The 16,073-nt window shown below is 48.0% G+C and overlaps 1 protein-coding gene across 4 annotated transcripts in view; it reads left to right on the top strand.

Moving 5' to 3' along the window:
• RGS8 (regulator of G protein signaling 8) overlaps nt 1-15,192 on the top strand; it is a 72,368-nt gene extending 57,176 nt beyond the window's left edge. For all 4 annotated transcript variants that reach the window (XM_054507997.2, XM_045877277.3, XM_064594201.1 and 1 more), the window contains 2 exons: nt 7,455-7,621; nt 9,052-15,192. In XM_054507997.2, coding sequence (XP_054363972.1) covers nt 7,455-7,621; nt 9,052-9,234 — 350 coding nt within the window. In that variant the 3' untranslated portion in view covers nt 9,235-15,192. The remainder of the gene's footprint in view (nt 1-7,454; nt 7,622-9,051) is intronic.
• The last annotated feature ends 881 nt before the right edge of the window (nt 15,193-16,073 follow it).

Genomic DNA, 16,073 nt, shown 5'->3' with positions numbered 1-16,073 from the left:
TCATGAGCCTTTCAGAAATAAACGGACATCCTTCATTTTAACCAAACCCAGTTTGTGGACAAGCAGAAGGGAAGGAGAGGGTCCTGGTAGAGAGAAGGAAGGGGGAAGAGGGAAGGAGGGGCAAAAAGGGACGGAGGACAGAAGAAAAGGATGAGGGGCTGAGAAAGATGCTGAAGAGTCAGAGAGAGGACCAGGCAGAAAGTTTGCTGGGAAGAGATGGGAGGGGTTAGAAGGAGGAGGAAAGGATATAGCTGGGAAGAAAAGCGTCTGTTCTGGTCCCGTACAATTCCTTTGCTGGGTCCCCTAAGCAGGAAAGGTGGGCCAGGTCTGGGCCAGGTGGGCTGTATACAAAGGCAGCTGGTGCTGTCTGCTCTGGGAAGGGGAGGGTCTCCTCCAGCCTCAGAGGACCTTCCACCCCCTTCTCACTTCCATTGTTCTCAGGTGAAGTTTTTGTTTGCACGGTGACCCTCACCCCAGCCTTGTTCAGAGGCAGCCTTGGGAATATGGCAGGGTGGGAAGAGATTGGGACCAAGAGGGGTGGATGAGCAGAGGACGAGGGCTGTGGACAGGCACAGTCTGTGTGGGGCTTTGTGAGCTTTTTCTTTGCCACAGTCTGTTCTCTAGATGCTGCTTCTTAGGTCCGGACCTCCCTAGGCCTTCTCCTCCTCACTTTCCCATCTCACCTCCCTAGGCCTTCTCCCCCTCACTTCCCCATCTCACCTCCCTAGGCCTTCTCCCCCCAACTTCCGATCTCTCCTCAAGCTCTTCTTTTGAAATCCCTGACAAATTTTAAGTGCCATATTTTGCTTTGGTCCCCCTCCCACTCTCTCTGAAGCCAGCTCTGGAAATTCAGGTGATTGCATCTTGGGTTGAGGCCGCCTGAAAGAGCTCAATGTCTTTACAAGGTCACTTAGCCACACTTTGTTACAGTGTCCCCAGGCCACCACTGGGGAGTGTGCCAGTCTGCTCTTTAGGATGGCCCTGTGCCTCAGGGAGGTGGCCGTGCTGCGGGAGAGAAGAGAGTTTAGACAGATTCCAGGTTACCGGGAGCACCTCATGGCCTCAGTTGTCACCACAGATAAGGTGATGGCAGGTGTCCTCCTGCAGGAGAACCTCCAGCTCTGTGAGCTAGACATCTCATTTGCCCTAGTACTTTCAGTGTGATTGCTTGATCTGGGGTTTTTGTCCATCCGTTCTTTGGAGGGAGAGCTAACATGAGGCTCTCTGATCACAAGAGGAGACACAGAGTGGGCTCTGAAGTCACACAGATGTGGGTGCGAATCCACTGTCCACCTCTTACTGGCCGAGTGACCCCACACATTGAACTTAAACTCTCCAAGTCTCACTTTCCCTCTTTGTGAAATGAGCTTCCATAAGAGCTAACATGTATTGACTGCTGGATCGCCTCATTTCGTCCTCATAACAATCTGGGGCAGCAAGTCCCAGTATTATTCCCATTTTGCAGATGAGATGAGGCAGGCTTCAAGATGTTAGGACCCTTTTCTGAGGTCGCACAGATTCAGACCCAGGCTGTCTGACTCCAGGACCTCTGCCTTGACAATAGGGTGGGTGTGAAGATTGAATGAGTTGATATATGTAGATTGGACAACACAGAACTGGGCCCAGGGTAAGTCCTCAGTGTGTGGTGGTGACGATGTTCCTGGGGGGGAGGTGGGAAACAGTTGGCTGAGAGCTGTGTCTGACGCAGGCCTGAGTTGCAAAAGGAGCGCAGAGCAGAGCACGATCTTACGCAGGGAGAGTTAATTGGATCCATCCCTCTCACTTTACAGTTGAGGATGCTGAGACCCAGGGAAGTTGAATATGTTGTCCAAGGTCACAGAGCTAATTATGGGCCTGACTCTGATCAGAACAGATGCTCCCAACTGGGACAGTGGTGCTTCTGTCCCAGGTGGACGGGCAGGGTTCCGTAGGCTGCCTCAGTGAAGCCAACAGGCGATCATGAGCTGGGTATGAGTTTACCACACATTTTATATCAAATCCCTATCCCCGCCTGAGTCAGTCTCAATTGCTTCCAATGTCATTCAGTTGAATTCTGTTGCCCATGTCCATCCTTGTCTCTAGGTTGTTCTGCTACTCCAAGATACTCCTCTGCCTTCCACAGTGACTTTCGATTTCTCCCCACCTCATCTGTTGCCATCATTTCTGGAAACATCACCATCTGTGGAGTTACTCATGGCCCCCTTGTCTTGGGCTGAGATGGCACTCCCCTCCCTGCCCCTCCAGCCATTGCTGGTGTAGGCTTCCTGTAGGCCCTGCCATCATGCCGAACCAGGGACTGGACCACTGACTCACGTAAGAACGCTGACTTTGTAGTTTGGCATCCATGCCACTTACTAACCCTGTGACCTTGGGCAAGTGATCTCACTTCTCTAAGCTTCCTTTATCTCTCTACAAAATGGCAGTAGTTCAGGACCTATGCTCTAACTTTGCCATATAGAGCAAATGCCGGTGGTTCATAGAGCATCTAATGTGGTGGCTGGCCCAAAGTAAGTGCGCATTCAGGGCCTGCAGTGGTCCATTTTCAAAATTCCTTCTCTAACGTCAACCTTTTTTTTTTTTTTTTTTTAACCTCATGTTTATCCTTCTCCTCTTTTCCTATGTTCCAACGTTTAGATCCTAAATCCTTACTGTTCTCCGGGTTCAAGCTTCGTCTGCCAACCTGGAACTGACGGTCCTTTCTTTGAACGATGGGCGCATCCTCAGAGTTAAAAGTTCTTGCTCCCTTCCTGGTGCCTCATAACCTTGTTCAGGAGCTGGAACCTAGGACCTCACAAGTCTTTGCCTATTTCTTACCCTATTCCTGCTTATTTTTCCAAAGTACCTATTCCAAACCCTTCCCAAACCCCTGTATCACACACTGGACTTATAATATTCAACTAATTATTTTAAATTATTGCTCAATGTCTGTGACACTGGACTAGCTTTTGAGTTCTGTGAGGTGGTGACTTCATCTGATTTACTCATGCCATATCCTCACAGCCTAGCACGTGGAGGCAGACTGCCTTCACGGGGACTTCACCCCAAATTAATGAAGATCAAAGCTGTTCAGCCTTATACATCTCAAAGATGCCCCTTCCCTGGCCAGTTCTTTCTATCCTCACCCACCCCACTTTCTTTTTCTCTACTTTTGACTTTAAGGGAGACAAGTTCTCCTACTCCTTCTTGGTCCCCCTCCTTCTCTAGGATTTGTCTTCACCAGATATATTCTTTTGATTCTTTAATCTTTCTCTTCCCTTGGTCTTTTCCTTCTGCCTGCAAATACATCTAAAAAAGATCTTGCTTTAGAGTCATATGGACCTGGTAGCAAAACTTGGTTCCCCTTGCCAGCTGTGGAACTGGGACACATCTTCGACTTCTGTAAGTAAGTCTTAATGTCTTCGTTTGGAAAACCAGAGTGTTACTATCTATGTATCAGCATTGTTGTGAAAATAAATTGAGCTGGTGTTTGCAAAATCCCCAGCAAAAAATATGGCATGTAGTAAATAAATAAAATTTTATGCCCCAAATCCTAAATAAATACATAAAAATAAAACCCTGCCATCCCTAGGTCCCACCACCTTCTCCAGCTAAAATCAGACAGGAATTCCTTCATTTTCCTGCACCCAAACTAGAAATTTCCCTGTATCCACATGCAGCCCTTTCTCTTCCGCTCCATCATAATTCTCTTCTCAGGCTTATTTCTGCAACATTTTATTAGTTACACTCTTTCTGTCCTTTAATTTCAACTCCTTCTAGTCAAGCAGTCTTTTCTAATTAGATCAGCATTCAAACATACTCAAGACCATCTTACCAAAAACAAAACAAAACAAAACAAAAAACAAAACACACAACAACAACAACAAAACCAGAAAACCCCAAGCCCTTCTTTCCTGACCTCTGATTTCCTTCCAGTTATGCTGTCTGATCTCTCTCCTCCCCTTCTTGCAAGAAACATCTAAATGAACTATTTCTGCTTCCTCTCCTCTCTTTCACCCCCACGTTCACCCCAGTGCCCAGGGCCCCCATCACACCACTAAAGCTGCAACTGCCCATGGTCGCTGAATCTCATCACTGAATCCAACAACTGCCTCTCGGACCATAGCTAGCTTGATCTCTGAGTAGCACTGGCCACATGGCCGCTTTCTCTTCCTCAAAACCTTCGCTTCCCTGGGTTTTTGCAGTGCTGTATTATCCTTCTGTCTCTCTGGCTCTTTCACAGGATTCTTGATGTATCTTATAAGTAGGCTCAATAATTGTTTACGTGATTATTATTATTAAACACTAGTTTTCCTGAGCTATTTCTAATTACTCAAACATTCTTAATTATTGGCCTTCGCTGGTGTGGCTCTCCCTTCCTACAATTCTCTTCTCCATCCCCCCTTCCCTTCTTTCACTTAGCTTCCTGCTCCTCCTACTTTACATCTCAGCTTAGAAGCTTCCCCGTCCTTCTTAGGGCCTTAGGTCTGGCTGAGGCATCCCTGCTGAGTGCTTTCACAGCAACCTATGCTTACCCTGCCATCCCACTTATTGTGTATAAAGGAACTACCAAATTATATTTTCTTGGCTCAAATGGCCCTTTCACTGCAAGTTCTGAGGGCTTAGCTGTGCCTGTTTTTAGCACATCTCGAAGAATGCCTGGGTCCCTTAATGGGTGTATGAATGAGCGAGTGAATGAATGGAAGAGGCATTATTGCTATGTTGGGTTGGGAGTTAGTATACTTCGTATTTTTAATGCTACACAGTATTACCTGCGTGAACTCCGTCAAGCCTGATCTCCAAGCATCAGCTTCTTCCCCTGTAAGATTGGGAGAAGTACAGCAACATTCCTGAGAGCACCTTGCAGGTGTTCTCTCTTTTTCAATCCACACAAAGGCCCAACAAAGCTGAGACTTCAGTGAAGGGAGATAATGTCTGTCTCTTGTCTCGCATGAGGTCGGGGAGTTTCCCTAGCGGGGTTATCTTCACCAATGCCATCAAGGGAGGCAGAAAGGTAATTTCCTTTATCTGTAACTGGATTCAATTTTTTCTCGATGGAAAACAACACAAAATCTAACACAAACAACAAACTTCAGCTTTGCCATTCAAAGGATTTGGTCTCTTCCAGTTTAGAAACAAGAGGCCCTTCCAAGTGACTCTTCCAAGCCACTTTGCATTTACTCTTTTAGATAAATGCACAGTGTTTTAGGGTTCTCCCCCTGCCCATTCCTTCCCAATCCCTGCCCACAGGAGAAGGCTTTTGGCCTGTGGTCCTCATGTCCCCCCTGCATCCACCGATAGCATCCATGGCTCTTGCCATGTGTGGACCGGTCACTGCTCAGAGACTGCCTTGCTGGACCAGCTCCACCTTGGCTCTCATGGGCACTGAGTCTCTTTGGAGGCTTCCACAGCTCCAAATGGTATTCCAGCCAACCTCTGCCTGTGGCCTCTGCTACAGGGGCCCTTTCTGCAAGCAGTGGCAATCTCCTGGCAGGCAGGCTAGCTCTCAGATCTGAGTTCCTCAGAGCCTGGGGAAACCTCTGGGTTACCTCTAAAAGAACTTGGAGGAGACAAGGTGTGGCAAAAAAGAGCATCCACAAGGGATTTTATGGGTAGATTTTATGACCTGACATATTTTGTACATTGGTAGTTTTAAAAAAGTCGTTAAAATGAATGAATGATTCTCTGGCCATTTCTCTGTCTAATCTTCGTCATGTTAGTGCTTCCTGCTCTCTTTGATTCTCATTTTATCTTTGGTTTCTACTCCCTCCTCTCAGGGTTTTAAACCCAATGTAAGAATGAGGGTGCGTGGGGCCCTGAGCCAAACTCTCATATGAGTTTAAACACTACTCTCCTCTTCCTTCCCTGGCACAGGAGCAATTTTATTTCCATCCTGCCTGACGGGAAACAGCCTTACATCATGTTCTGCTTTCTCCATACTCCTTATCTTAGAGGACCATATGTCTTGTCTTACGGTGATCATATGTTCTGGTTTTTGTCTATGGTGGCCGTGGTTTATGCCCATTGTCTCTGTGTAATTAATAGGCATACCCCCCATTGACTCTCAAAAACGTACTGGCTCGGGGGGTAGTTTTCATGGCTACCCTACTTTTGTTACACACTTTAAACTCAGGCCTCCAAACTTAGATTTCTTTTTGATTTGGGAATTCCATCAAAACCCTTTTCTCTCAAGTTCCTGGCTCTGGCAACTAAAAGTCTTGGTTTTTTATGACAATTGTTCCAGTGTAGGACATTACAACATCTATTTTGAAAGACAAAGATACCCAATGACTTTTTAATTAGAAATGAAAATGTCTCACAAAAGTAAAAACAAACATTTAAATATGTCGATAGCAGGGCGCCACCAATCCGTGGGATGACCCTGGGCAGCACGTTGTCCTGGTGCACACTGGGGGGCCTCAGATGCTCAGGTGATCCACTCTCTCAGAATTAATGACATATTGTCCTTTTAACAAGTTTTAGAAAAGAAAGAAAACATTCCGGTCAGAGTCATATTTAACCAATGCAGTCACCTCATTCTAGGCTGTGTCTGCCCATTCCCTGAGGACAGTTTGTAGAAAGATATAGCTCTAATTTGAGTGGAGGAGAGTGTTTTGAGGGTTAAGATAATTTATAAAATATATCTTAATATAAAAACATTAACTGAATGTATAGGCTATCAGTGGATGTTGTTTTCCAAATCTACATGGTAACCCTGCTCATCTTATTCTGATTGGAAACTCTGTTTGCAGTATGCATGACATGGATTTAAAAAAAATGAAAAGGTGTGTTCATAATTAAATCATTCGGGAGAAAAATTATAATTAATCTTAATTAAACCATGTAATTTCATAAGCAAGATATTTTAAAATAAAGTATCCACAGGCTAAACCATTAAAACACAGGGCCTCAAAAGTCTTTTAGAAGAGGCTGGGAACACTGTGAAGGTAATAGAGTGGCTTTAGTGACTGAATTTCAGTGTTTACTTTCAGACGTTCTTCTGGTAGTAGTGAAGGATTTGCCCTGAGGCATTAACACCCTCCTGTAGTTTGTCTTGTAACAGATTGTTGTTTCAGGGTGGTTAACTTGGATTCGGGTAGGGAATGCATTACAAATATTACTTTGGCCTCATTAGAAACACAGGTTCACCAGTGGACTCGGGACAGCGGACTCTGCACTAGGGGACAGGCAGTGACCCCCGAAGGCTGATGAAGAGTGACCAGGGCTTCTCATAATCATTATTACTATGGCTTCCTCAACATTTCTCCCTCACATTCCTACAGTCCTTGAGCAGGAGCAGAGCTTGCCTCTGAGTGTACTTGTGTGTTTAGGAGAGAGTCTTCAAGAGGATGTGGGGCACTGGGGGTTGGACAGTCCGGGCTGGTTTCACATTATTGCTGCCTTTCTCTCTTGCTTCTATAGTTCATGAGCTCAAGCCTCTTCTTCTCTCTCTTCTTCCCCACCCACCACATCCACAGATGGGGTGGCTGCATTCCGCGCCTTCTTGAAGACAGAGTTCAGCGAGGAGAACCTGGAATTCTGGCTGGCGTGTGAGGAGTTCAAGAAGACCAGGTCAACTACAAAGCTGGTCTCCAAGGCCCATAGGATCTTTGAAGAGTTTGTGGATGTGCAGGCTCCGAGGGAGGTGTGTTGGCAGTGGCGAGAGTCTTGTAAGACCTCTATCCATGGCTCCTGGCTCACATCACTCTCCTGTGGGGGTTCAAGCCAGCCTTGATGGGTACTGTCTTTGAACGGAGCCTTACCTCTCTGATGGCTCTTAATGAAAAAAAAAAAAAAAGGATCACTTTTAGGTGCAGAGCCCAGGACTTCTAAAAAAGAGCTCTATTAGGAATGTTTTAGCTGTCAAAAATGCGCCTGCAGGACCTGTGTTCCTATAGGGATTCTGCAAGGGTAGATGCCATTGAATCCATGTTAGTTTTCCTAGTGGAAGGCAGCATGGCTTAATGGGATGAGCATCCACTTTGGAATCTTGTTACTAGCTGTGTGATCTTGGCCAAGTCCGCTAGTCTCTCTGAATCACATTTTCCCCAGTGTAAAAGTGTATAATATCCCCTACCTTTCAAGACTACTCTGAGTATTAGAGATAAAGCACCTATTCAACATCTGTCACTGCTGCTTTTTTTTTTTTTAAGATTTTATTTATTTATTTATTTGACAGAAAGAGACACAGCGAGAGAGGGAACACAAGCAGGGGGAGTGGGAGAGGGAGAAGCAGGCTTCCTGCTGAGCAGGGAGCCCAACATGGGGCTCGATCCCAGGACCCTGAGATCATGACCTGAGCTGAAGGCAGACACTTAACGACTGAGCCACCCAGGCACCCCCTGTCACTGCTTCTTAATGAGTCATTACAGTCATTTATATTATCTTATTATAACTTAGTATCATTACAATAATAAAATGAATTGCTATGCTGAGTTATAAAGCAGAATTTTACTTGGGATGGTTTTATAGAAGAAAAATATTTGTTATCTATGATTGCTATCTATCTATAATTCAGTGCATTATATACCTAGAACTCTTCAATTATCCTTTGACTTGGGATGTAGAAGATCTTTGGCCAGTGGCCAGGACATTGTAGGCTCCTTATAATGCTGCTTGGAAGAGAGATGTCCATTATAACCATGGTCTCTCTTCCGGGGACATTTGTTTCCCTAATAGGTAGGGCAAGCTTTCTTTACGGAATCCACATTAATACTTACCTTCAGTCTCACCCTTTGCCTGATATGGTGAAGACCCCTGGCTTAGGAGTTAAGTGATTAGGGTTTTGCCTTGACTCTGTTACTAACTTTCCATACTACTTTAGACCAGCTTTTCAATATCTCCTTTCTTCAGTGTCCTTATCTGTAAATTGGGGTGAGGTATATCTGGTCTTCAGACCTCACAGGATTCTTGCTGGGATCAAAAGGGATGACCTCCAGGAAAACAGTTTGAAAAGCATGAATCAGCTGACATATATAAGATACTGTCATTAATAATTATTACATAGCTAGGAACAGTTGCCAGGCACCTTGGCCCTTGAGGGCCTGTGACCATGCTCTCTGTTTGTGTCTCCAGGTAAACATAGACTTCCAGACCCGAGAAGCCACGAGGAAGAACATGCAGGAGCCATCCCTGACTTGCTTTGACCAAGCCCAGGGAAAAGTACACAGCCTCATGGAGAAAGACTCTTATCCCAGGTTCCTGAGGTCCAAAATGTACTTAGATTTGCTATCCCAAAGCCAGAGGAGGCTCAGTTAGACCTCAGATGGGGACTCTTGGAGATCACTGGCTTTTCCCCTCCCTTTGCTGCCAAGACCATATTCTAACGTGAAATGTGATAGGTGTTCAAAAAGCAATGGCATTTAGGTTGGGAGCCTGGGAATGAGAAATGGATGAAAGGCCATTCCAAAGTAAGATCCAGTCACCAGAGCTTGGACTCTATTCCATTTATCCATGTTTGTGTTTCGGTTAGTGGTAGAACCTTGCTGCTTTACCCTTCTTCTGGGTCAGCGACTTGCCCTCCATAATGCCTTGGGTCATCTCCACTGAGAAGGCAGATTTGCTAGCTGGGCTAATATGTAAATAATGCAAATGCAATTTCCGCCACTTCCATACCCTCCTCAGTTAAGATTCCTGACTCTAACTTGTACTATACCCCTGTGAGGAAGAGCTAGAAGACTCTGGCTCATGTTTGTGATTTGCTGTCACAATGTAATGGCCAGTCCTGCGTGCTGGGACCTCACAATGTAGGAGAGAGGTCTCTGGGGAATCCCAGGTTTCTAGCACTGTCATTAACAGGTGGCCCTGGGAGAAGGGGCAAACTCCATGAGGTTGGCTATTTCTTCCATTTCCACTGGACCAGTATGAAAAGCTGTGATTACTGCCCATCTTAGCCTAGGAAATTCACAAGACTTTTTTTACCCTCGCAATTCCAGGAAGGGTCTTGGGAGATAACTTTCATGACTTCTGATGTGGAGCTGCTTTTAAGAAAGATACAGCTTGCAAATCTTCCTCGATTCTACCAAGAAGTATTCCGGAAGTCAAATGACCAGGGAACATAGCACCAGTAGACTTTTGTGCAATGGGGCACCATATATCCTTTCTGTTGCTTACTGTATTCTCTGCCCTCACCTCCCTGTGGCATCACACATCACTGATCTCTTAGAATGACAGACAGCTTGACAAAGGGAGGTGAATTCCCCTAGCATGGACAGCTCTCATGGTGCCTAATACTTTCCTTGTCTCTCCCTGTCCCCCCTTCCATGCAGGTCATGTAATTATGATGGGGGAGAATGGGAACTTAGGTTGTAACTCTTCAGCTTGCTTCCTGGGAGCATGCTTTCTTAGAAAGGTCTCTCTCATGAGGGCCACCTTGGCTATTCAGCAACTTCTTTCTTGATCTCTGACCTTTTGGGATTGAACATGGAACAGGAGGTGAGGCTAAGATCACTGTGAACATCTGGCTGTGGAGAATCTTCCTAAAATGCTTTCATGGTACCCTGAGGCTGCTTTTGGAACTGTGTCAGGAAACTCTTCCTTGGAGGATGAGCATAAAGCACTCTAGCTGCCTGAGAAAAAGTGGACTTTGGCACAAGTTTGCAGTGCCTGGGATGTGAATCCTCAGCAGAGAGACTGGAAAGTGGAAGAGGAGTCTGGAAGAAGCTGGTCTCCAGGTGGACCAAATCATAGAGAATGTGGTGGAGGTACTACTGGGATAATTCACAGCCAGTGCATTTGGATTCATTGCAGATCTCCAAAACTTTCAGCTTGACTAAATGAAAGAGCTATGATTAGGCACAAGCTCTGGAGTTTAGGTGATTGAGAACTGGGCTGCATTCTCCCCTTGTGGGGTGATGGGCCTCTTTAGATACACTTGCTGGGATTCCAGCATTTGCATTCCTGTCCAGTAACTTTGTGAATCTCTTCCTTCTTTGGCTGCAGCTAGACAAGGTCAAGGAGGCTCTTGAGTCCCACTGGTGTTAGGGTCCATTGCCCTGCCACAACACATTATATCTGTAAGCGAGGGTTGGTGAGTCTGTCTGAACCATCAAAGAGAGAGAGAACACATGCCTCCTAGCCCTCACACTGAAGCATCCTGTGAAATCTCATGTTCAAGAACTCTGAAGCCTCAAATGGGTGTTCCTAGTTAGATCAGGTAGTATTCCCCTGCCCCCACGGGTAAAAAACCATTCTTAGCTAAAGCTGCCAGAATTAATTTAATGATCAAATTTTGAACAGGGTATTTTAAACATTGTTTACATATGAAACGTGCATCTGCTGCCAACTCTACTGTCGAATAGGAAGTGCTTGTAAATTGGAACAGCACAGAGTTATGGAAAAATGAAATGTTTAAGAGGGGCCTTTTTACCACTTCCACTATCCCCAGGAGAAGTCTGCACAAGAGTGTTGGGCAGTGGCCTCACCTGAGGCCTGGAGTTCTTGCCAACCGTTTGTGGAATGAAGGCTGCAGATGGTGGTGTCGTGGCGCTGGGTGACTTCCTCCCACGATGGGGAGGTGTGAAGGACCAAGCTTGGGTATCGTGAATTTTGCCGCTATGGGAGGGCATGTGGGCGTGTGTCTGTGTGTAGAGGAATGTGATAGCTATATTTATGTTACTCCCGTGGAGTGTCTGCGTGCGTGCGTGTGTATGTGACCATTGTGAGCATGAGGCCAGTACCCCACAGAGATGGTCTTCCCATGGGGTGGAGCTGTCCTCACACCCTTTCTGTCCTGCTTCCCACCAAAGGCACAGAGCTCTCTGCTCTGATGCCTATGTTCAGGCACTTAGGTCATGCCAAGCCAGATTTTGGTCTGTGATGAAACAAAGAGAAATGTTTACAACACCTAGAGCAATATCAAAGCATACCTCATCCCTGACCTTCCATGTCTCCTAGTCCTACCCTCTCTCCTAGTTCCTCTTCTACGGACCCTCGTCCGCCTCACTAGGTGGGCATCTGCAGGTGCCACTTCTTCCGTGTAAGGTCTTCCTTTGGTCCTCAGGCCGGGCTCGTGCTGTGGACTGCCTTCCAGGCTCGAGGCTTGCTCTGGGCCTGGGCCCTTTGAAGACCCAGGGAAGCCAGGGCAGTGGGCCAGGCAGAGCTGCGATTCTTAGGATTGCTCTTCACCCAGCAAGTGGCCTTTTGGCCCTACTTGAGTGTCAACCTGTTTTTAGGCTGGTGTGAGATTACCTGTTGCCTTCGGCAAACCAAATAGAACCTAATTAATGACAACCATTCATAGCCCCAGGCGCCCGTGGGGTGAGCATGCCCAGCATCCTCTGAGCGTGCCCAGGGCTCACTGGGAGAGCCTGTTACAAGTGCTAATTCCCAGGTGGCACACCCAGAGATGCTGATCCAAAAGACCTGGGGGGGGGGACCCAGAAATGCACAGCATCCCAGGTGGCACAGCATCCCAGGTGGCACACCCAGAGATGCTGATCCAAAAGACCTGGGGGGGGGCACCCAGAAATGCACAGCATCCCAGGTGGCACAGCATCCCAGGTGGCACACCCAGAGATGCTGATCCAAAAGACCTGGGGGGGGGCACCCAGAAAACTGCATTTTTAATATGTTCCCATGGAGTAGTAGGCTTTGAAAGAAGATGGTCTGAGACAGTGGCTCCCAGCATTGGCTTCTCCTTGGAATCACGTGGGGAGTTTTCAGACCTAAATGTCCTGGTCCTACCCCAGAGCACCTTGGGGCTGGGACCCAAGACAGCAGTCATTTTTAAAGCACCCCCGGTGATTGCCCATGCGGATGAGGTTAGGAAGCACCGGCCTGGGGAGTGGGGAGCAGTATGGCTGAGCTTACCCAGCGGCAGGGCCTAGGGGGCTGGAGAACACCCAGAGGCGAACTGGCACAATGACCAGGAACCTGCCGGCCCTGAGTCAGACTCTGGGTGCCCCTTTGAGATAATGTTTCTGCCCCAGCTGCATGGGGCGTGAGGCAGTGGGTAGGCCGATGGTGGGCAGCTCTGGAGGGTATTTGATTCAGAGAGGCTTTGCCATGCATCCGAGTCTCATTCGTAGTGCTTCCTCCAAGCTGGCCTCCTGGGCTTCTCCCTCGTTTGTGTGTGTTCATGCACTCTGTGTTTGGCCATTTGCATTAGGTTGTGCCTCTGTGTCCAAGGCCTTGCGACAGGGTAGCTGGAACTCAGGTGATGGGCGAAGGGTGTGTCCCATCCTGGGAATATCATGCTCTTCGGGACTTTCTTTTCCAAGGCCACAGTGGGGTTTCAGTTCCTGCTCTAAGCCCTCATGATTCCCTCTTTGGTCTCAGGCTGGATGGGCAGCTGGAAGGTTCCTAGCTGATTTTCTTCTCTGGTGCTCCCCCCAGAATTTGTGCTCTGAACAAACCAAAGCTGGGAAATGGTGTTCTGCCCAGGCTGTAGGCCCAGCCTCTGGGTGCAGGGAGGGCCTGGGTGCTTTTCTTCAGCAGGGCCGAGGTGTCCCCATAGCCCGGGCCCTGGACTGTGAGGGAAAGACCTGAACCCATTGTGTTGAGAGCTGGGGGACGGTAGGAGTGGGGAAGACTGAAGAGGAAGGAACAGGGTGGGAAAGACAAGCAGCTGACGTGGCGTCTGCTTTTCCACCAAGCAGAAGGGACAGGTGAAAAGCGGCACATTCAGAGGCAAGATGGCTCCCATCGACATGAGTGCCCGGAACTCTCCGGACCCTGTCTGTGCCTACTCCCAAGCAAAGCAGAGGAATTTCATTTTCCATCTGACACTGTCCTGCAGTCGGCTGAGCGTCAGCCCTCTTTAAATATGTGTCTCTCCGGATTGGAAGCAAGAGAGGCAGCAAAGTCACCCCTGCCGTTGAGAACCTGTGCTGCTTGGCATGAGATCGTGGAGGAAGAAGCCAAGAGCAGAAATGTCTTCCTGTGCCCGTGGCCTCTCAGGACCCCACAGGGTGCTGTGGACCGATATGGGAGACTGCAAGACGGCACCACTGGCCTTCCCAGGCGTGGGGTCCAGGCCCTCTCAATAAACTGTGCCCTTGTTGGTTGTTACTCCTGTTGGACCCTTCTGCGGCCTTCCCTCTGCTGCGTGCGGGAAAAGGTGGCTGGGCTCGGCGTGCCCCCCAGCCACGGCAGCATAGCTGAGTCCCGTGGCGTGCACAGGAGATTCGTAGCAGCTCATCTGCCATATAAACCGCTTGGCTGGTGGAGTCCTCATTGAGTTGTTTCATTACTGTGCAAAGTGGAATAATGTCATTCACCTTTGCTATAAACAAGGCTGTGAGAACATAATAAACAGAACCTGAACGCGCTGCCCTTCACTCTCTGCCCACATTTCTGGCCAGCTGACTCTTTATGAGGAGACGCTTCACATAACACATGGCCTCCCCCCAGGGGGCACGTGGCTTCACCAGGCAAGGACTGGCACAGGGCGGGCCATGGGGAAAGGCAGCCACGTGGGTGGAATTGGGGTGGCAAGGGTTTGGGGTTGTGCGGGGGTGGAGAGTGACTTTGGGCAATGAGGGTGGCTTTGGAACTGTAACGTGCTATACAAATATGAGGTGGTGTTTTTATTAGTACCACCTACTGCTTGAAATGCAGGGGGAGAAAAGGCTGAGGGATGGTTTATATATTTGTTCAGCTGGAGCAATCTGAAAATGGAGTGGGTTGATCCTGCTTATGACTGCACTTCACTTTTTACAGTCAGCATGTCCCTGAAAAGTGTGCTTTAGTCATCAAATCTTTGAGTGTCTCTGGTGATCGGGTCCCGTGGAGAGGGCTGAAGGAGAATAAGGTGTAGTGTCTGCTCATCAAAGCTCATTTGTCAGGTGTGGGGATAAGATAGAGATATATAAAATCTTAATAATAATCTTAATAATACAAATAATTAAAATGCACAAGAGAAGGTCTATCTTTAAAGGAAAGCTGATGTTTCTTCAAAGGTGAATGCTTTGGGTTAAATGAAAAAGCCTTCTGTGACGCAAATAACGGCTTCCAAATTCCAGTTTGGTGGACTGGGCTATGAGTGGTAGCAGCCTGGGCTGGTGCAGACAGGACGCTGTTGTTGGGGAGGGCGGGTGACTGGTTCCTCTCTTTCCAGCCTCTCTCTTCCACGCCCCCCACCCCTATTGCCACTTGGGTTTCTGTCCCCTCCAGGACTGAGAAGAGCGGAGAAGGAGGAGAGGGAAGGGAACAAGGGGATCCTACCTGACATGCATGCCTTCTGGGATAGGCCTCAGGCTCTCTGGGCCTGGGAGAACTTCCTGGGTTCATTGGAGAAGTCTCTGAGGAGTCCTCCCCTCTTACCCCCAGCTCCCCCCATACAGGCTGAATGCCTTCCTACTCTGGCTGGTGGCTTGCCCCGTCCTGGGAAGTGCCCGAACTTCTCACTGCTGCCATCTGTTTGTCCCTCCAGGACACCCTTTTGGAGAGCTCCTCAGATGACCCCATGCCAGTCTTTTGGTCTCAGAGCTCCACAGCTGACCCATTGGAAGCATCTGGGTCTTCCTCGCCCTAGAATTACAAGACGGCAGCTGCTCTGTCTGTGTTCTGCTGCCAGGGTGCCCAGCCAGCCCATAGCTCATGGTTTTGATTTTCCAGGCTGGGGTCAGGTTTCCAAGCCTCCCTTTCCGAGGGACCCACTGTACCCGCTCTCCCTGGGAGTGAGGTGAGAGGCAGACCCCTAGCCCCATGGGAGGGGGGCTGGACTCACTCTATGCTAAAAGCTCTCTCCAAAAACCCTCACAAATTCTCTCTAGCCCCTGAACTTTTCCTCTGTGGGACAGGTTTTGAATGCCCCTCACTGGTTTTCTACTCCCTCCCTGCGGTGTTTGCTTGGTCTGGAACCCTTTGGATCCAAGGTCTGTCTCCGAGGCCTTGACAAAGCCTCTTTCAGAGGAAAACACTTAACACTATGCTGAGCATCTCATTAACACGCAGTAAATGTGGGAAAAACAAGCAAAATCCCTTCTGGTCCTATTGTCTACATCAACAAAATGGCCAGAGGAAAACAAAAGAGAAGTCATTGATAGAACTCCCTCTTGTGGTTGCATTTCTTAGTTGAGGTCTGTCCTTGTCCCCTGTCCAGGAGGTATGGGACAAAGCCATTCTGAAGGCTAGAAGGAAAGTGTGGGGACCCG

Source organism: Mirounga angustirostris, unplaced genomic scaffold (genome assembly GCF_029215605.1).
Source record: "Mirounga angustirostris isolate CCGP_5_RB_7025 unplaced genomic scaffold, mMirAng1.0.hap1 SCAF_6, whole genome shotgun sequence".
NCBI classification, from domain to species: Eukaryota; Metazoa; Chordata; class Mammalia; order Carnivora; family Phocidae; genus Mirounga; species Mirounga angustirostris.
The sequence above is the reverse complement of the archived record's forward strand: the minus strand, read 5'-3'. Positions and strand labels throughout refer to the sequence as shown.